Source organism: Geotrypetes seraphini, chromosome 12, assembly GCF_902459505.1.
Source record: "Geotrypetes seraphini chromosome 12, aGeoSer1.1, whole genome shotgun sequence".
Classification (NCBI taxonomy): domain Eukaryota; kingdom Metazoa; phylum Chordata; class Amphibia; order Gymnophiona; family Dermophiidae; genus Geotrypetes; species Geotrypetes seraphini.
The window spans coordinates 116,540,437-116,562,627 of NC_047095.1; the positions used below are offsets into that span (position 1 = coordinate 116,540,437).

The 22,191-nt window shown below is 41.9% G+C and overlaps 1 protein-coding gene across 6 annotated transcripts in view; it reads left to right on the forward strand.

The window, feature by feature from the left end:
- The window catches only part of LOC117346824 (zinc finger protein 665-like), a 35,309-nt gene extending 17,420 nt beyond the window's left edge, over window positions 1-17,889 (forward strand). For all 6 annotated transcript variants that reach the window (XM_033916952.1, XM_033916956.1, XM_033916954.1 and 3 more), the window contains 5 exons: window positions 503-576; window positions 741-867; window positions 10,778-10,891; window positions 11,053-11,166; window positions 15,568-17,889. In XM_033916952.1, coding sequence (XP_033772843.1) covers window positions 503-576; window positions 741-867; window positions 10,778-10,891; window positions 11,053-11,166; window positions 15,568-17,429 — 2,291 coding nt within the window. In that variant the 3' untranslated portion in view covers window positions 17,430-17,889. The remainder of the gene's footprint in view (window positions 1-502; window positions 577-740; window positions 868-10,777; window positions 10,892-11,052; window positions 11,167-15,567) is intronic.
- Window positions 17,890-22,191: the final 4,302 nt, after the last annotated feature.

Below are 22,191 nucleotides of genomic sequence, written 5' to 3' on the forward strand. Positions count from 1 at the left end.
ATTGCAATGGGACAGTCCATAGCTTAAGCCTCAACATACAGTGTGTCTCCATCTCCACTGTTTGCCTTCAGAGACAGCAAAGTTGCTTATCTGTAACATGGTAACTTCGTTGACTACCCTCCTCCTCTGACCTCCATGAGGACAGGCTTGCTAATGGACAAACAAGAGGGGAGAGGAGTCTTACCCAGTGCGGAAACACCCGCATATGCTCAGGAAGAAGGCAAACCACTTAGATTTACCTTTGGTTTTATATTTGTGGCATATTAAATAAATTGAACTTGAAACCTCCAGGATGCAGGATTCCATCAGATGATGTCCCCATGCAATATGGCTGCATTCCTCTGCTAACTATGGAGAACCCCTATTACAGGTAAGCAACTTCGCTACCAGGTTGCTTAAAGATCAGAGCTCACAGAATCTCATACCATCATCTCATGTTTAGCTGATCGTTGACTTAGCTTTTAAAAACTGAAGGAATTGTTTTCCCTTTTTTTCGGAACAGGCCTCCGAGGAGACAGTGCTGAGGCCACAGTGAAGAACCTGAAAATGGAAGAGCCGCATGTCAGTGACCAGCTGGTGAGCAAAACAGCCCTAACAGTCTGTGATGATCCTATTCCCAGAATCTTTCCGTAACATTTTCTCTCAAAAGCCGGTGCTCTGCTTGCAGACTCCTTTGTCATGCATGACCCGTGCTTCACAGCCATCTAAGAAGGGCTAAGAATGTTTGTTTGCTGTTTCAGGCATTGGTCTCATTCAGTGACCTTGCGGCGTATTTCCGGCAAGAGGAGTGGGACTTTCTGGGAGAACGGCAGAAGGAGCTGTACAGGAAAGTCATCAAGTACCTTCATGGCATTCTCGTGTCACGAGGTAAAATGCCTTTTCTGTCCTCTACCACCCACAGACACATTGAGGGATGGGTGCTGCAGTTTTATTTGGGTTGGAATAATCTCAGTTGCCAGGTCCCATGAGCACCTATAGCTCACATTCCAACTTCGTTTCCCCCCCAGTGAGAGGTTGTAAACTGAAAAAACACCATGAACATCTTCTCTCGCACCAAGCAGCATCGTGGGGTAAATACCTAGAACAATTGCTTTCGCCCATTACTTATGAGGAATTTAGGAAACGTCTGAAAACACACCTGTTCCTAAAGTATCTAGACAACTGATCCTCTCTTCTCTTTCCCCTCTATAGCGATTAACTTGTTCTATTGATCACTCTCCTCAAAAATGGATTTCCTGTCCTATTAACCCTCTTTCTTCCTCCCCTCTTAAAGTCAATCAATTTGTATCTTTGCTTAATCTTTGTAAACCGTATTGCGGTATATAAGCTGTTATTATTATTATTATTAATCTTCTGTCATCACAAGACCAACAAGAACTTCTGTGGTGCTCTGGGACCCAGAAAAAGACACCATTCCTTTGACACCCAACAAAAGATACTGTGTGTCCTGTAAGATAAAATATTTGTGTGAAACTGGAGACCAGCTGGAGTTGGTGACCCTTTTCTCTATAACAAAAACCAAACAAGGGAACTTGAGAAAGGATTTACCTCTTCTGATTCCTATCAGAGAATTATGACTGCTGTATAAGAATTTGATATGTCAGATGTGCAATTGTATAATGGTAAGCCCTCCAGGTGGTTACCAGATATCAGAGGTCTAATATCCCCTTTCTCCCTGTCGCTGGCCTCTAGATAAAATAATCTAATCTAATCCTTAGGTTTGTATACCGCATCATCTCCACGTTCGTAGAGCTCGACGCGGTTTACAGTAGGAGAAATAGGAAGGAACTACAACAGAGGGTTAGAGGTAAAAGTGTGAAGAAAATTTAGAGGACTTGGGATGCCAAGATATAAGAGTTTCCTTGATTCCTAAGTTGGAGGGAGACTTACATTTTTTGAGAAAAGCCAGGTTTTCAGATGGAGGGAGCTCAAGTTCCGAAGAGGGGAGGTAAAGTTGTTCCAGAGCTCAGTGATTTTGAAGTGGAGGGAGGTCCCCAGCTTTCCTGTGTGGGAAATGCCTTTTAGCGAGGGGAAGGATAGTTTTAATTTGTGGGAGGATCTGGTGGTATTAGGGTTTGAGGAATTCCAAGAAAGAGGGATAAAGGGAGGGAGGATACCGTATAGGATTTTGAAAGCTAAACAGGCGCATTTATAGTGGACCCTGGCGATTATCTCTATCTTAGGATTGGATCTTCCTTCTCAGATGTTGATAAGCAGCAGCTTGGCTAGTAGAAAAGAATGGCCCCTGCGAAGCCTCTACCTAGGAGAATAAGAATATGAGCATTGCCATACTGCAACAAACCAAAGGTCCATCAAGCCCGGTTTCCTGTTTCCACACTGACCAATCCAGATCACAAGTACCTGGCAAAATCCCATAAGAGTAAAACAAGTTTTATGCTGTTTATCCTAGAAATAAGCAGTGGATTTTCCCAAGTCCATCTAAATAAAGGCTTATGGACTTTTCTTTTAGAAAATTATCCATTTTAAAAACCCTGTTAAGCTAACTGCTTTTAAGAAATTCCAGAGTTTAATTACACGTTGTGTGAAAACATTTTTTCTCATTTGTTTTAAATTTACTACTTGGTAGCTTTTTTACATGTCCCCTAGTCCTAGTATTTTTGGAAAGGGTAAACTAGCCATCCATTGCTACCCATTGTACTCCACTCAGTATGTTTTAGACCTCTATCATATCTACTCTCAGCCATCTCCTCTGTACCTTTTCTATAATTTCCCGGATCTCCTCTGGACCCAGTTTTAAAAAGTAGTGTTACATTGGCCACTCTCCAATCTTCCAGTACCCTGCTGGATTTTAAAGATAAATTATAAATTACTACCGATAGCTTTGCAAGTTCATTTTTCATTTCTATCAGTAATCTGAAATGTATACCATCTGGCCCAGGCGATTTGCTGCTCTTGAATTTGTCTGATTATCCCATTACATCTTTCAGGTTTACAGACATTTGTTTCAATTTCTCTGACTCATCAGCACTGAATGCCATTTCTGGCATTGGTATCTCCCCCACATCTTCCTTGGTGAAGACCGGCGCAAAGAATTCATTTAATCTTTACACTATGGCCAAGTCTTCCCCGAGTGCCCCTTTTACTCCTCAGTCATCTAGTGGTCCATCCAATTATTTTATGAGCTTCTTGCTTCTAATATACGTTATGGAAACTAAGAACCATCAGAAAGTACTTCGATGCTACCTCATTTCGCTTACTAGTGCAATCCTCCATTCTGAGCTTACTCGATTACTGCAACATTATCTACCTAGGGTCCTTCAAAAAAACCATTCAAAGACTCCGTATCATCCAAAATTCGGCAATTTGACTGATCTTCGGGCTAAAAAGATGGGAACACATAACTCCCTACTACCAAAAACTCCACTGGCTACCCTTGGAAGCAAGAGTGCAGTTCAAGTTTGCCTGTCTCTGTTTCAAATCCATTCTTGATTCGGCCCCCTTATACTTGGTTCCCCATTTTACCTTAGATTGTCCATCCAGACCCACTCGCAGAGCTCATCTCTTCAGCCATCCAACTCTAAAGGCCTGCCGTTACAAAAGATACCTGAACAGAACACTTGCCTTCCAAGCAGGTCATCTAAATGATTGGCTGAGTAATACTATCTCACGCTCCTCATCCCACCGGGAAATTTCATGGCGACACCAGGAAATATTTCTTCAGCGAGAGAGTGGTTGATCCTTGGAACGAGCTCCCGGTGCAGGTGATCGAGGCAAACAGCGTGCAAGAATTTAAGAGCAAATGGGATGCCCATGTGGGATCCCTTAGAGGGTTAAGCCAAGGGAACCTGTCACCAGGAGTGGGATCCTTAGGATAGTAGACTTGGGGGTGGGTCAGTAGAGTGGGCAGACCTGGTGGGCTATGGCCCTTATCTGCCGTCATCTTCTATGTTTCTATGTTTAAACTTCAGAAAAGTATTAAAAACTAACCTATTTAACCGATTTGTAACCTAAGACCTCTTACCCGACCCCTGTCGCCCAAAATCCCCTTATATCACTCCTGTTTCCTGCTTACATATATTAATTGTATCTGTACTCGCTGATTGTACTCATTCGCTGATTGTCCGCCTCAAACTAGTACGGCTTTGGCGGTACATAAGAAATAAAATTATTATTATTATTATTAAAAAGGTTTTACTAAAATGTTTTTGCCTCCAACACAATCTTCATTTCACTTGCCATTCCTTATGCTGTTTTCTATTATTTTCAGTCAGTTCCTTCTTCTCTTTTCTGAAGGATTTTCTTTTAGCTGTAAAAGTTTCTTTCATCTCACTTTTAAAGCATGCCAGCTATCGTTTGGCCTTCTTTTTTAATGCATGGACTTGTATCTTGTTTGGGCATCCAGGATGACATTTTTGAATAACATCCACACTTGATGTAAATTTTTGACCTTTGTAGCTGCTTCTCTCTGTTTCTTTTTTTTACCATTCTCCTCATTTTATCATAGTTTTCTATCAGAAGGTTAAATGCTATTGCATTAGCTTTTCTTTGTACAGAGATTATATCAAATCTGATCATGTTGTAATCACTATTTATCAAGTGGCTCCAGCATCACAGAAATAATGAGAACAGAAGCCTTTCAAACTGTAATTGTAATCACGTGGCATGCCGTAGCTGGCTTTTCTGACCCAGTTTTATTATACAAATGCACACACTCCAAAAGGGAAAGGGATTGGGACTTGTATATCGCCTTTTTGTAGTTATACACCACACTCAAAGCGGTTTACGTAATAATAATAATTAGTTTATATATCACAAGGCCGTAAAGTTCTATGCGGTTTACAGTAGTTAAAAAAAACAACTAAGAAAAGAAATTGAATAGAACTAAAAAAGTTAAAAGCCAATAATTAGAGACACTAAAATGATCAAAATAGTGCATAATAAAATTTTTACGAATTAGCTGCCTAAATACTTTGAAAACAGAAATGCTTTTAGCTGTCTCCTAAATTCCCCATAAGTGTCAGGAAGCAAAAGCAATTGCTCTAAATCCTGACCCCATAACGCTGCTTGTTATGAAAAAAGATTTGGATGATTTTTTTTTAAGTTTACATCCTCTAATGTTTACATCCTCAGATGTACTTCGAGCTGAGTCAGTCCAGCGAATGGCCACTAGGATGGTCTCCGGACTCAAGGGTCTCTCATACGAGGAAAGACTGGGCAAGTTGCAGCTCTACTCTCTAGAGGAGCGCAGGGAGAGGGGTGACAGGATTGAGACATTTAAGTACGTCACAGGTCGTGTCGAGGTGGAAAACGACAACTTCAAAACATTCAGAAAAGAAATCAAAACCCTGCTTTTCAAAAAATTCATCCAAATATCTTAACCCCTCCTCTTTTACCTCCAGAAGATTCACCTACCTTCAGATAACCTTTCCCCAAATGACCCACCTTAACACCTTCCAATTAAACAAATACCATAAATAGATTGTAACCTACCCTCTCTAACTGCATTCCATATGTATTTTTCATACAGTTCTTCACTGTCAGTTTAATTTCCATCCTATAAGTTCACATAGAATTTTTCTTTTTTCAACCATCTTTATTTTCTCTTCTTTATTAATTTCCAGGTACTTAAGTTAGATTGTGAGCCTTCGGGACAGTAAGGGAATTTTTTTAAGTACCTTCTTACTTCTCATTTATAATCTTAATGTATATTTTCTTCAAACCGCTTAGAACCTAACAGATGTAGCGGTATATAAGAAATAAATTACATTACATTACATTACATTACATTCTTTCCTAAGGGACCTTCAGTCACAAGGGGGCACCCGCTCAAACTCAGAGGAGGGAGATTTGGTGGTGACACCAGGAAGTATTTCTTTACAGAAAGGGTGGCGGATCACTGGAACAAACTACCGGTGCAGGTGATCAAGGCCACTAGCGTGCTCGACTTTAAGAATAAATGGGACATCCACGTGGGATCTCTACGTGGGTCGAGCAGCACTCTGACTTAATGGGGTGGGACAGTAGAGTGGGCAGACTTGATGGCTGTAGCCCTTTTCTGCCGTCATCTTTCTATGTTTCTAATAGGCGGAAAAACAAAATTCAGATGTGAGTTTCTCTTATGTCTGTCGGTTGCAAAAGAGAAAAGCTCAATTATAGATTTGGGAGCTAAACCAAACAAAGCCTTAAAACCGAAGCCACCAGACTTAAACTTCGCCCGCGCCTCCATTGGCAGCCAATGCAGTACACGATAGGAGGGCGTTACGTGATCGTATTTCTTCAACCTAAAAATCAGCCTGACCGCCGCGTTTTGTACTATTCGCAATCGTTGCATATTCTTCTGGGAAATTGCCAAATAGGCAATATTGCAGTAATCAAGCTGGCTTAGTATAAGAGACTAAATGATGAAACATCAAAATAAGCCCTAATGGACCGAAGCTTCCAAAGAGTAAAGAAACCCTTTCTGACCAAAAAGTCCACCTGGTTCTTCATAGTCAAGCCCTGGTCCAGTATTATTCCCAAAACCTTATTGGTAGATTGAATAGGATGGCTGAATTTATTTATACACAATGATGTTTTAGTATCAAACGGGTGCAGTGAAGCTACAAAAATCTTTGTTTTTTCTGAGTTAAGCTTCAGTCTAAATTCAGTCACCCATTGCTCCATTAGACCTAATACTTCTGTTGCTTTAGGAATAACTTCAGAAAGAGAAATAGCAAATGAACTAATGATTGTAAAAATCATCTGAGGAAAGTAGACACCGAAATTCTGGGTCAGGGGTGAGTGCACACACTTTTGAGTCGGGAGTAGGGTCACATTGTAATTCCGGGTCTAGGGGGAGTACACACTGTAGTTCTGGGTATATGGGGAGTACACATTGTGGTTCTGAGCCTCAGGAAAGCACAAATAACACAAACAATGCTAAAGGTGTTCAAATAGCTCAAACAGGAATATCCCCACTGAGACATAACAAAAATATAACATGGAGGGCTATGTACGTCAACGCACACAGTTTAGGAAACAAGATCCTGGAATTGGAAACAGAAATAAGGAATGACGACCTGGATGTGGTGGCGATATCCGAAACCTGGCTCACAGACTCCCACGGGTGGGACATGGTCATACCGGGTTACAACTTGCTTCGCCGGGACAGAGAGGGTAGGAAGGGAGGGGGTGTAGCATTATATACTAAAGATGACATTAAGGTCACGAGAATCTCAGATGTCCAGTATACTGGGGAATCCCTTTGGGTTAATTTGGCCAGAGGGAAGGACAAATGCTTGTATCTTGGCGTAATTTACAGACCCCCAAGACAACAGGATGACCTGGATATGGAAATAATCGAAGATATAGAAAATATCACCTTGCGTGGGGACACAGTATTGCTAGGTGACTTCAACATGCCTGATGTGGATTGGGTTACACTTACCTCTGCTTCCGGCAGCAGCAGGAGGCTATTAAACTCTATGAAAGGAGCAAGCCTCAGGCAACTGGTGTTGGAACCGACAAGGGATCAGGCAATACTGGACCTGATACTTACCAATGGAGAAAGTGTCACAGAGGTCTCGGTGGGCGACACATTGGCCTCCAGTGACCACAACATGGTATGGTTCAATATCAGGAAAGGTTTCACTAAATCTACTACACTAACCAAAGTCCTCAAATTCAAGGACACAAATTTCAAAGAAATGGGAGACTTCGTTCACCAGGCGCTACAAAGCCAAGAAGAAACCGATAACGTGGAAGACATGTGGTCGACTTTGAAAGCAACCATACAAGAAGCAACAAACCGCTATGTAAAATCAGTAAGTAAACGGCGAAGGAACAATAAGCCACAGTGGTTTACTGCGGAGATCTCAGACCTGATCAAGGAGAAGAAAAAAGCATTCATCTCTTACAAACAATCAGGGAAGCAGGACTCTAGAGCAGACTACCTGGCCAAATCAAAAGCCGTCAAAACAGCAGTCAGGGAGGCTAAATTCCTCATGGAGGAGTCTCTAGCAAAGAACATCCAGAAGGGAGATAAATCCTTCTTCAGGTATATCAGTGATAGAAGAAAAAACTCAGGCGGGATTGTACGTCTTAGGAAACCAGACGGAGACTATGTGGAAAAGGATTCGGAAAAAGCCCAACTATTAAATGAATACTTCTGCTCAGTCTTCACCCGAGAAGCGCCAGGGCTCGGCCCTCAGCTACAGACAAGGGTTGGCTCAGTTGACCCGTTTAGTAACTTTGAGTTTACGCCCAGCAGTGTCTACGGTGAGCTGTCAAAGCTCAAGGTTAACAAAGCAATGGGGCCGGACAACCTGCACCCCAGGGTGCTTAGGGAGCTGAGTGATGTCTTGGCGGAGCCACTGTCCGCGCTCTTCAACCTCTCCCTTAGTATAGGCAGCGTCCCGTTGGACTGGAGGACGGCTAACGTCATTCCACTCCACAAGAAAGGCTCAAAGATGGAGACAGCAAACTACAGACCAGTGAGTCTAACATCGATAGTGAGCAAACTAATGGAAACTCTAATCAAAGACCAATTAGATAAGATCCTGGATGAGGAGAATCTACGGGATCCCCGACAACATGGATTTACTAAGGGGAGATCCTGCCAATCCAACCTGATCAGCTTCTTTGACTGGGTAACGGGGAAGCTGGATATAGGGGAGTCCCTGGACATCGTGTACCTGGACTTTAGCAAAGCATTCGATAGCGTACCACACCGCAGGTTACTGAGCAAGATGAGTTCTATAGGATTAGGTAACACATTGACAAAATGGGTTGGGAGCTGGCTTGGAGGTAGGCTCCAAAGGGTGGTGGTGAACGGCACCCCCTCCGAAATGACGGAGGTGATTAGTGGAGTACCACAGGGCTCAGTCTTGGGCCCAATCCTATTCAACATCTTTATAAGAGACTTGGCAGAAGGGCTTCGAGGTAAAATAACATTATTCGCCGATGACGCCAAACTGAGTAATGTAGTGGGCAAATGCACAACAGACGAAGATTCAGTGCCCGACAACATGATGCACGACCTACTCCTACTGGAGCGATGGTCTAGGACATGGCAACTCAACTTCAATGCCAAAAAATGCAAAGTTATGCACCTGGGCAGCCAGAATCCATGCAAGTCTTATACCCTTAATGGCGAGATCCTAGCAAAAACGGTAGCAGAACGAGACTTGGGGGTAATCGTCAGTGAGGACATGAAGTCTGCCAATCAAGTGGAGCAGGCTTCGTCCAAGGCAAGACAAATCATGGGCTGCATACGAAGGGGTTTCGTCAGTCGTAAGGCGGAAGTCATTATGCCATTGTATAGATCCATGGTGAGGCCCCACCTGGAATACTGTGTGCAATTCTGGAGGCCGCATTATCGCAAGGATGTGCTGAGACTGGAGTCGGTGCAAAGAATGGCCACCCGGATGGTCTCGGGACTCAAGGATCTACCATACGAAAAACGGCTTGACAAATTACAGCTATACTCGCTCGAGGAGCGCAGAGAGAGGGGAGACATGATCGAGACGTTCAAGTATCTTACGGGCCGCATCGAGGCAGAGGAAGATATCTTCTTTTTCAAGGGTCCCACGACAACAAGAGGGCATCCGTTGAAAATCAGGGGCGGGAAACTACGAGGTGACACCAGGAAATTCTTTTTCACTGAAAGAGTGGTTGATCGCTGGAATAGTCTTCCACTACAGGTGATTGAGGCCAGCAGCGTACCTGATTTTAAGGCCAAATGGGATCAGCACATGGGATCTATTCACAGGGCAAAGGTAGGGGAGGGACATTAAGGTGGGCAGACTAGATGGGCCGTGGGCCCTTATCTGCCGTCTATTTCTATGTTTCTATGTTTCTATGTATCTCCAGCTGGGACAATTGCGCACCTAATGATGGCAGGTGCTTCAAGCGTTTTCCCTATCTGTCTTGGTGGGCTCACCAGATTGTGAGCCCACCGGGACAGATAGGGAAAATGCTTGAGTACCTGATTGTAAAACCGCTTAGAAAACCTGGATAGGCGGTATATAAAATCCTAATAAAAACCATAAGAACCCCCCAATGTACCTGGGATAGAGGAGGATTAAGTAACTTGCCCAGGGTCACAGAGTGCTGAGGCTGTAGCTCTAACCACTGCACCAGTGTAGAAATCAAAATGTAGTAAAAGTGAGCCAAGTCTAGGACAATCAAGCCATTGTGACATCATTGATGAGGTTGGCTCTTAGGCATTGGTGGAATGAGGCATTATAACATCACAATATCTGCTCTGGATACCAGAGACTGTCATTCTTTAGTGTCTATCTCCAACCTCAGTCCTTCTACACCAGCATTCTTCAATGCAAGGCTTGAGCGTCAGTGGCTGTGTCCATTCACACTCTGATTCTTATGTGAGCCAAGTATAGGGCAGTCAAGCCATTGTGACATCACTGATGAGGTTGGCTCTGAGGCATTGGTGGAATGAGGCATTATGACATCACAATAGCAGCTCTGGTTGTCAGAGGCTGAAACTTTTCACACTTCTCAGTACTTCAGAACGGTTTACATGAATTTATTCAGGTACTCAAGCATTTTTTCCCTGTCTGTCCTGGTGGGCTCAAATCTATCTAATGTACCTGGGACAAAGGGGGATTAAGTGACTTGCCCAGGGTCACAAGGAGAAGCACAGGGTTTGAACCCACAACCTCAGGTTGCTGAGATTGTAGCTCTAACCCACTGTGCCACACTCTACACACACAGCTACCCCTGTTCCACTGAAACAGAACACAGATAAACCTCCCCCAACCCTCGGTGGGGGTTCTTTAAGTACACTAAATGCATTTTTCCTGTTTCATTTTGACAGGTTCTTCAATTGTCAATCCTGATGTCACACTCAAGATTAAAAAGGCCGATGAGAAATATTTCACTCAATGCTGTGAGTGGGAGGGAAAAGAAAACCTGAATGACCCGCTCACGGGTGAGTCAAATGTGTAGGATTTAAAGAGCTTTGAGTTTTCAGGTCACAGGAAATGGGTCTTTAACCTCCAACACCGGAGACTTATAAATTCCATTTTCTGGTATAATCTAAGATCCCTGGTGAATCCTTCTAGAAACGACATGTTGGCTTCCTCATCGCAGGCCTTCCGATTGTGACGTCTGTGTTCTCCCTGAATATTAAACAAGAGGAAAATACCCCCATCATGGATCATCTTAAGTCAGAGACAACTGAAGAGATCCACCCTCCCGTTACAAGTAAGTAGACCATTCCTCCTGGGACATTTTTGATTAACATCTTCCAGAATCATTTTGAGTTTCGGTGCCGGTGGGATAAGAAGCCATTATCAGGATTTTCCCAGTCTGTCATCATCTTAAATTTCCTCTTAATCCAAGCCCAGGCCTCCTCCTGAATTTTACCACTGGGCTGTGTAATAATCCAACCAGCCACCAAAACCACATACAATCATTGATCTTGATGGTAAACCCAAAGCTGCTCCGTACGGGTTACCCCCCAGCTCACTTGGAAACCTGGAGCAGGCATCCCACTGCTGTTAGGGTTATACCCAAAGACGGATTTGCTGTTGTCATATTGCATGATGGCGGCAATGTCCCTCTGAACTTCCAGTAGTTGCGGGGCAGGTGGTAGGGAGGGCCAAACCTCTGAGTGAACCTCCCCTGCCTGCAGATGTCAACTGGCTCTTCATTGCTATTTGAATCCCCCCTTCCCCCTAAAATGTTTAAATTCAAACCCAGTAAAACACAAAAGCATGCTGGTGTCTCATCTGTACGTTCTCTCCATGGGGGGTTATGCACACCCACCAGCAGATGGCGCCCTGACTTTCAAGTAAGCCTCTCTTTCTTCCTCAGTCTCCAGCAGATGGATGTGGTAAGCCTGTGGAGTCCCATATTTGGGTCTTAGGTTTTCTTCTTTTTTTTTTCTGAGTTTGTTATAAAACATAAAATAAAGGAGAAAGACACCAAACCTAAGAAATTGACCTGGGGGAGCAGAGTCAGGACGTACCCGGTTAAGTGTCGAGATTCAGCTGTTAACTGGATAAATTAACCAGACAAATAAGACCTCTCTTGGTCCATTTTAACTTACCCAGTTAAGGGCCGAATTTTGGCACTTAACCCTAAAAATGCTGGCCATTTCTACCTAGCCAGATATTCCATACTTTAATCCAGTGGTTCCCAACCCTGTCCAAGCCAGTCGAGTTTTCAAGATATCCCTAATGAATATGCATGAGAGAGAGATGCATACCTGTTTCCAAGTTTATTCCAAGTTTATTATAAAAATTTGATTAATCGCCTATCACATTTTCTAGGCGATGTACAATTTCATAAATAATTAAATAAGAACATAAGCATTGTCTCTGCCGGGTCAGACCAGGGGTCCATCGTGCCCAGCAGTCCACTCCCGCGGGGGCCCCCCCAGGTCCATGACCTGTAAGTGATCCCTAACCTAAACTTTTTATTCCCTAATCATTTAATATCCCTCTATCTATACCCTTCAATCCCCTTCTCCTTCAGGAAATCATCCAGTCCCTTTTTGAAACCCAATATCGTACTCTGTCCTATCACCTCATCTGGAAGTGCATTCCGGGTGTCTACCACCCTCTGAGTGAAGAAGAACTTCCTAGCATATGTTCTGAATCTGCCTCCTTTCAATTTTTCTGAATGCCCTCTTGTTTTTGTTGTCCCGGCTAGTCTGAAGAATCTGTCCCTCTCCACCTTCTCTATGCCTTTCATGATCTTAGAAGTCTCTATCATGTCCCCTCTGAGTCTCCGCTTTTCCAGGGAAAAGACCCCAGTTTCTCCAATTTTTTTTTCTCTCTCTCTCTCCCTTTCTGTCTCTCTCCCTTTCTCTCTCTCTTTCTTTCTATCTCTGTCTCTCTCTCTTTCTGTCCCTCTCCACCTTCTCTATGCCTTTCATGATCTTAGAAGTCTCTATCATGTCCCCTCTAAGTCTCCGCTTTTCCAGGGAAAAGAGCCCCAGCTTCTCTAGCCTTTCAGCATACGAAAGGTTTTCCATGCCTTTTATCATCCTTGTTGCTCTTCTCTGGACCCTCTCGAGCATCGCCATATCCTTCTTAAGGTACGGCGACCAGTATTGGACGCAGTACTCCAGATGCGGGCGCACCATCGCCCGATACAGTGACAGGATAACCTCCTTCGTTCTGGTTGTGATACCTTTTTTGATAATGCCCAACATTCTGTTTGCCTTCTTTGAGGCCGCTGCGCATTGTGCCGCCGGCTTCATTGTTATATCCACCAATACCCCCAAGTCCTTTTCTAGGTTGCCTTTCCCCAGTACCATCCCTCCCATCGTATAGCTATACATCGGGTTCCCTTTCCCTATGTGCAAGACTTTACATTTCTCTACATTGAAGCTCATCTGCCATTTTTTTTGCCCACTCACTCAGTTTGTTCAGGTCTCTTTGTAGTTCTTTACATTCCTCAACAGTTCTAACCCTACTGGAGAGTTTTGTGTCGTCCGCGAATTTTATAACTTCGCACTTCGTCCCTGTTTCCAGGTCATTAATGAATATATTGAACAGCAGCGGTCCCAGTACTGACCCCTGTGGGACACCACTCGTGACCCCTTTCCAGTGTCCCTTTACTCCTACCCTCTGTTTCCTGTCCGTCAGCCAAATTTTGATCCGTCTGTGCACGTCCCCTTCCACCCCGTGGCTCCACAGTTTCCTTAGTAGGCGCTCATGGGGTACCTTGTCAAAGGCTTTTTTGGAAATCCAGATATACAAGTTTCAAGTTTATTATAAAATTTGATTAATCGCCTATTCAAAGTTCTAGGCGATGTACATCAATATTTACAAAATTAGATAAATTTATAGTAATTTAACATACATTAAAGTATCCAAAGTATACATGACATAACGATACAAACTTGAAAACAATGGGCAAAATGAGGTATAGAAATACATTTTAATATAATAGAGACATTTAAGGATAAAAACAATGGGGAAGGTAGGTGAATTTAAAATGATTAAAAAAGTTAAAATATAAAATTAATTAATCACTAAAAGCATCTTTAAAAAGAAATCCTTTAAGATTACTCTTAAATTTATCTAAAATTCTTTCTTCTCTCAAATACGATGTCTATGGGGTCACCTTTGTCCAATTGTTCGCTTATCCCCTCAAAGAAGTGCAGTAGGTTCGTTTGGCATGATCTTCCTTACAAAAACCATGCTGGCTTGTTCTCATCAGTTTATTTTTTTCTATATGCTCATTGATACTGTCCTTGATCAATGATTCAGCCATCTTCCCCGGAACTGAGGTCAAGCTCACCGGTCTGTAGTTCTCCGGGTCGCCTCTCGATTTTTTTTTGAAGATAGGTGTAACATTCGCTATCCTCCAGTCCTCCGGGATTACCCCTGTTTTCAAGGATAGGTTACAAATCTGCTGCAGTAACTCCGCTGTTTCGTCTCTGAGCTCTTTCATTATTCTCGGGTGGATTCTGTCTGGGCCCGGAGATTTGTCAGTTTTTAATCTATCTGTCTGAGTACATCTTCGAGGCTTACCTCCATGCATGATAATTTTTCCTCTTGATCTCCCTTGAAGATCTTTTCTGGTTCCGGCACGTTGGATGTGTCTTCTCTCGTAAAGACCGACGAGAAGAACATGTTTAGTCTGCCCGCCAACTCTTTTTCCTCCTTCACCACTCCCTTCCTGTCTCCCTCATCCAGGGGTCCCACCTCCTCCCTCGCCGGCTGATTTCCTTTCATATATCGGAAGGACGGTTTAAAATTTCGTGCTTCCATGGCTAGTCTCTCGTCGTATTCTTTTTTTGCTTTTCTGACCACGCGGTGACATTCTTTTTGATGCTTCCTGTGCTCTTTCCAATTTTCCTCGGTTTTATCCTTTTTCCACTTCCATTATATGCAAATCTTTCTTGTGCATATTCATTAGGGATATCTTGAAAACCCGACTGGCTGGGGGTTCCCCAGGACAGGGTTGGGAATTACTGCTTAATCCAAGCATGGCCAGGTATACTTCTACTGGTGACAAAAATCTCTCTGCCCCAATTATGCAATTAACTGCTCTGTCCATGCGTTCATAAATGGAAATATTATTTGAGACAACTGCAGAAGGTCCAAGAGATGTTGGATTTAAAATATAACTAACCTGTTCCTCCCAAGATAAGAAAATAATTCTTAGTAAGGTTAGAGCACACCAAGCATCTTTACAGTGGGTTTCTTTATAGACCAATGAATGATATGAGATTTTTTTTTCCCCTCCAGTTTTTTGAAAATTAGATATAAATTTAAGTATAAACCTATTAAAATTAAAGATGATTTTAAATTGAGAAGCAATTCTGATGTTTTAAGTAAATTGCCATTGGTGTGTTCCGTTAACAAACTTGAACCAGGACTTCAAAAGTTTATTTGGTCAACATAAGCTGTGTTCATTGTAAAAAAGAGACCTCGTAAGTGTCATCTCTCTTTTATGAATTTTTTCCAAAAAATCCAAATAAATCAATAACCCTCCCATAACCCTTGCAGGGATATGTTGGACTAGCTATAACCATCTTAACATTTTCTGAGGCAATTCAGTGTAAATCACATTACAGTAGTCTAATTTGAATTTAGTGATATTTCTCTAATCATTAATGATTATACTTTCATATTTATCCAATAGATGATAGTTTTGGGAATAACAGTGAGAGAATGAGGAATGGAAAGAGGGAAGGAATGGAAAGAGATGGAATGGAATGGAAAGAGATGGAATGGAATGGAATGGAATGGAAAGAGATGGAAGGCTCCAAAGAGAGACCAGATTTCTCATCTGACTGTGAGGGAGGTGCTGGTACAGGGAAAGAAAAAGCCCAAAATAGAGACAGACCAAACATATGTACTGAACAAGAGAGCAATTCCAATCACCTCCTAAACCTTGAAAACGTTAGCAACAACTCACACCAGAACCAGACCAAAAGTGAGAACAAGCTGACCGAAAAATCTAGAGACAAATGTATCCAATATCCTCGATGTGAAGAAAGAATCCGTAAGAAAACCAAGCTTCTGGAACAGAGAAAACTTCACTTTCAAAAGAGATCATTACAATACCTGGATGGCACAGTTGAACTGGAACCACGTCCTGAAATTCACACAAAAGGAAAACGATTTCAGTGTACTGGGTGTGAGAAAATGTCTCCAAAGACATCAGTCCTCAAAGAAAATAAAAAAATTCATAGAGAAGACGAGCATTCTCTGTCTAGAGCACAGCTTACACATCATCAGAAATTTCGGTGTTCTAAATGCAATAAATATTTCAGTTTGGAAGACGGCATACAACAACATGGAATGACACATACGGGAGACAAACCCTTTAAATGCTCTGAATGTGATAAATGTTTCCAGCAGAAGGGTCATCTAGGTCGTCACAAAATGACACATACAGGAGAGAAACCCTTTAAATGTTCTGAATGTGATAGATGTTTCTTGCGGAAATGTAACCTACAGCGTCACAAAATGACGCACACAGGAGAGAAACCTTTTAAGTGTTTTGAATGTGATAAATATTTCAGTAGTCGCTGCGGTCTACAGTGGCATATGAAGATACATACTGGAGAGAAACCTTTTAAATGCTCTGAATGTGATAAATATTTCCGTTTGAAAAATGAGTTGCAAGAGCATAAAATGATACACACTGGAGAGAAACCATTTAAATGTTCTGAATGTGGTAAATGTTTCCAGCAGAAAGATCACTTAAGAAAGCATAAAATGAGACATAATGGAGGCAAACCCTTTAAATGCTCTGAATGTGATAAATGTTTCACGGACAAGTCTTACTTACGATGGCATGCAATGACACACACAGGAGAAAAACCATTTAAGTGCTCTGAATGTGATAAACATTTCCGTATGAAAAGACATCTGTGGACACACAAAAGGACACACACAGGAGAGAAACCCTTTAAATGTTCTGAATGTAATAAGCATTTCAAGTATACATCATCTCTGCAATCCCATAAAAAAACACATACTGGAGAGAAACCCTTTAAATGCTCTGAATGTGATAAATGTTTCCCTCGGAAATGTAATCTACAGCGCCACAAAATGACACACACAGGAGAGAAACCTTTTAAATGTTCCGAATGTGATAAATATTTCAGTAGTCGTTGCAGTCTACAGTGGCATAAAAGGATACATACAGGAGAGAAACCATTTAAATGTTCTGAATGTGAAAAGTGGTTCAGGCTGGAAGCCAGCTTGCAAAGCCATACCATGATACATACGGGAGTAAAACCATATAAATGCTCTGAATGTGGTAAATATTTCCGGCGGAAATATTATCTACAACAGCATAAAATGACACACACAGGAGAGAAACCTTTTAAATGCTATGAGTGTGATAAATGTTTCAGGCAGCAGTCCAATTTACGGTGCCACATGAGGATACATACAAGAGAGAAACCATTTAAATGTTCTGAATGTGCAAAGTGCTTCAGGGTTGAAGCCAGCTTGCAAAGGCATACCATGATACATACGAGGGGGTGCTGAAATGTTTTCAGCACAAGAAGGGAATAACGTGGATATGGTTCAATCATTGCTCTGAAATAATGCCAAAACAGAATTTCCTTTCTACATATTGGCACTTAATGAAATAAGATAATGCTATTTTCAGCTACAGTGGCAAAATAATGATCAGCATTTAGGAAGTTGGTTAGGCTGAGAACTTTTCAGCACTTCCCTTGTATGGGAGTAAAACCATGTAAATGTATTGAATTTGGTAAAATTGCTGATGTAAAATTAAACCAGAACAGCATGAAATGACACACAAGGAAAAGAAAACAATTTAAATGTTCTGAATGTGATAAGTATTTCAGGTATGCATTTCCCCTACAATTGCATAAAATGAAACATTCTGGGGAGAAACCCTTTAAGTGCTCCAAATGTGATAAATCTTACTGTCTGAAATGTCAACTATAACAGCTTGAAGTGACACATTGTAGAGAAACTTTTTAAAAAAATTCTCTATATGTGATAAATCTTACCTATTCAAACATCAATTAGAACAGCATAAAGTCATATGTATGGGAGAAAAACTCTTTAAAGGTCCTGAATGTGATAAATCTTACTATCAGAAACATCAGCTACAACAATATAAAAACTATACACATAGGAGAGAAACCATTTAAATGTTCTGAATGTGTTAAATGTTTTCGTTGGAAAGACCATCTGAAAAAGCATAAATCAACAGATATGGGAGAGGCATCATTTCAATCCTCTGAATGTGATAAATGTTTCCATCAGAAGGTTCAGCTAAAAAAGCATAAAAGTATATACTAGAAACCAAAAGTGGCAAAAAGAAAAAAATCACTAGAATGACTGAGAAGTGCTGGACTCAAGCGAGGGAAAAAAGATGGCATGATATCATATCTCTAATAGGAGTTCTCTATAGATCTTTTGAATGTCTGTGGCATTTAGTCCATTGTAACTTCCTGGGTAACTGACACAACCTCTTGTAATCCGACCTTGAACTGAATAGGTAAAGGCGGAATAGAAAACTTGATTAACATAACATGGCATAATATAATGCAGACTGACAGTTTTATGAGTGATTATGAGCACTAACAAAGGTAGACAGGTGCAGAAGAAAGGAGACTAGTGCCTGGCTAGTGCATTAGAAGGAACGGCAATATATAAGGCACAAAGAAGCCAGAGGCAGAGGGAAATACAGTCAGGTACGCATAAATTTCTGCTCATCGCAAGCAGAAAGTACAGAAAGAAAAGGCACTGCTTCAGCACGTTTCAGCAGTGGCGTAGCGAGGGTAAGAGGCGCTTCTCCCCCCCACCTCCACACGCTCCTTCCCTATCTCCTCCTGCCACTTGAACACCATTTCGCTTCCCCCATACGAGCAGAAACCCCCCAACCCCCTAGGTCCAGGAAATGACATCAGAGAAAGAGCCGATACTGGCACAATAGCAGATTGGTGGTTGCCGCTTACGCCAAGAACATTACAGAGGTGCGAGGAAGGGAAGCGGCACGCATGCGCAGCAGTGGGGGTGGGGTGGAGACGAGGACAGGTGCTCACCAAGACTGTGCCCGGAATGGATCGCACCCCCTCCCCTTACTACATCACTGACAGACAGACAGACAGACTGACAGACAGAATCTAAGAAACCTAGTACCTGTTTATCATTTCCTAGCTCAAAGACAAGCAACAGAAAAAATCTACTAAGCTAGGTCAGGTGGATTCAGGAACTAAGGTTAAACCAGATCCCTTGAGTCTTAGGCAGAGAACTGGTTTAAACCAGCACAGCACACTCAGGAACACACAGCCAATCAAGGGAGAGAAAAGGGAGGAACATACAGCAGCAGCAGCAAGGTTGGAGACCTGCTAGCAAACCACATTTGATCAGGGGAACCAAATCAGCTTCAGAACAGATCACATTTAGAATCTCAGGTAGAATACTCTTGACACTGAAGTTCAGGATGAAAATATGTCTTATGTGCTATGAGATTTATGAAGCTATGGAGAGAGAGGAAGGCTTGGGCTTTTATAATAGCAATGGTGATTATTTACCTTCAGAAAGCACTATGGAAATGGACATTGCTTAAATGAGCTAAATTTTTACTGATGAAAAGAGAAGTAACTTTATGCTGTGTGGCTTTTCCTTGACCCATTGAAGGTAATGCTTGAGTGGGAGAAGCTTCGAAAGAAAACTGTTTTTATGAATAAGCTAATCATGTGAAGACTGTGTTTTTCAAGGCCAAAGTATAAAAGCAGTACATTTAACCTAGAGACAAGAGCCAAGCTACCATTTTCTTCTAGGGAGAGGACTGCTTCATAACTGTATTAAGAAATACATGCAATGCCACAGTATATAGAATAATGCAGAGTGAAGTGAAATGAGAAAGAGAGTATGAATGGGATATTTTTTGGGTGGGATCATTGTAAGCTGATCATTGTGGGCGGATAGATCCCATGTCACTGAGGTTGACACCTTAGTTAAACTCAGTGGTATATTTCAGATGTTTTACTTCATGAACTGTAAACATAAAAGCAGTGCTTACAGATATTAAGTTATTGTGCTTTGGATGAGGTATGCTGGTCTGGAGCAGCTGATATAGACCAGGTCAAAGCCTGCAGGAATGTGATTTTGAACATAAAGAAGAATTAGGGTGGGCTTTTTTTGATGTTTTGAATTCAGACTGAGCCAAAACGTCTATGAACTTTATTAGGGCTTAGTGGCCTGAGAGCCTATGTCTTTTCCTTTGTGTTTTGATGTGATATTTTGATGAAGTTCATAAAATGCTAAAAGGAGAAAGAGAAACTAAAATAAAACCATTCTGTTCATTGGATCTTGGGAACATCCAGGCAGGGCCGCCATCAGAAATTTCTGGGCCCCTTACTGAGCAATCCTATTGGGCCCCCCACGCACCCCTTCCCCCCCCCCCCCCCCGACTCCCCCCTTCTTCCATGGGCCGAATACACACATACTTTTCTCTGTCGCCGCACTCTTTGACCAAAAGATTTGTAAGCCTGCAACCACGTCAAGGTAGACTCTTTCAGCAGGGCCCTAACCTAACCTAAACTAAACTAATCTATACCTATCTATTCTAAACTAACATATGTCTAATACTGAACTAATAACAAACTAACAAACATCTGCATAATAAATAACTAATAAATAATAGTGCTAGTAGCTCTAATTCACTTTTGAATGTAAAATCTCAGTTAAGGATTTCTTTTGACCTTTGTAGGCCAGAAGTAGATCACAATTGCACAATATTTTTTGTAACAAGTATTAAATATGTTTTTATAAATACTGTAAGTTTAATAAATATATCAGAAAAAACTACACATCTGAGCGCATATCTGAACATACACATCTGTATGATCCCATCCTCCTCTGTGCATTGCTATAGCTGCATCATGCATGTTAAAAATGTACGATATGTTGATATGTGCACCTTCCTTCCTTCCCATCCATCCTCCTCAGCCTGTCCTTACACATCCACAGCTGCATGTTAATGATGATGTATATGTTATGATGATAAATAAGTGCATATGAGCACATCATTAACATGCAGCTATGGATGAATATAAAAAAGAAACAATATTCTGTACAATTGTCAATTTATAAATCAGCGTCTTCTCCCCATTCTCTCTTCCCCATTTCCCTTCAGCGTCCTCAGCCCACTCTCTCTCCATTTTCCTTCAGCACACGCACATAAAACAAGCAAGTAATTTATATCATTTTCATTCTATTCATTCATAGAAATTAAAGTCTAAATAATGCCAGTCACATAACAAAACATGATTTTACAAAAATAATTCCCTGCACAGTCAAGCCTTCAAGGATTACTAGATGTCTTTCAGCAGTTCCCCTCCCTCCCTCCCCCTTACCTTTGTGGCCAAGTCAAAATGATCTACCAACAATAAAATTTTAAAAACACAAAGCACGCTGTACGCAGAGAAAATGTTAATTATCATTTATATTCCGCGGGTTTTCAAAGAGGTCAAGGCAGATGACTTTATGCAATGTCACCTCAGTAACAACTATACAAAAATAGACAAATATTCCCCCTCCCTTTTTACTAAAACGCGATAGCGGTTTTTAGCGCAGGGAGCTGTGCTGAATACCCCACACTGCTCTCAACGCTCATAGGCTCCCTGCGCTAAAAAACGCTATTGCGGTTTAGTAAAAGGGGGCCATAGTGCAAAATATAGACAGCATATATAAATTCTCAAAGCAGACACATTTTGATCACTAAATTGAAAATAAAACCATTTTTCCTACCTTTGGTAATTTCATCAATCTCTGGTTGCACTTTATTCTTCTGACTGTGCATCCAATATTTCTTATATTTCTTCCCTTCTTTCAGCCTCCTGTATGCTTTCTCTCCTCCAGACCTCATTCCCTCCCCAAACTTTTTCTTTGTTTCACCCTGCCCCTTCTTTCTTTTTCTCTCTCTCCATACCCCCTTTCTTTCTGTATGTCTGTTTTTCTCTCTCTCACCCTGCCCCCTTCTTTCTCTCTCCACACCCTCTTTCGTTCTGTATGTCTGTCTTTCTCTCTCTCTCTTTCCGTGCCCCATTTTTCTTTGTTTCACCCTGCCCCCTTTCTTTCTTTATGGCTTCCTGTCCCCCCTTTCTTTCTTTCTCCCTGCCCTCCCCTATGCCACCACCATTGGGAAAATGCTGCCACCGCCACTGGGGAATAGGCTGCCACTGCCGCCATCGGGAACAGGCCAGCACCGAGTTCGCCCTGCTTCTCTTCCCCGCGGGGCCGACCAACTCTCGCCACCAGATGT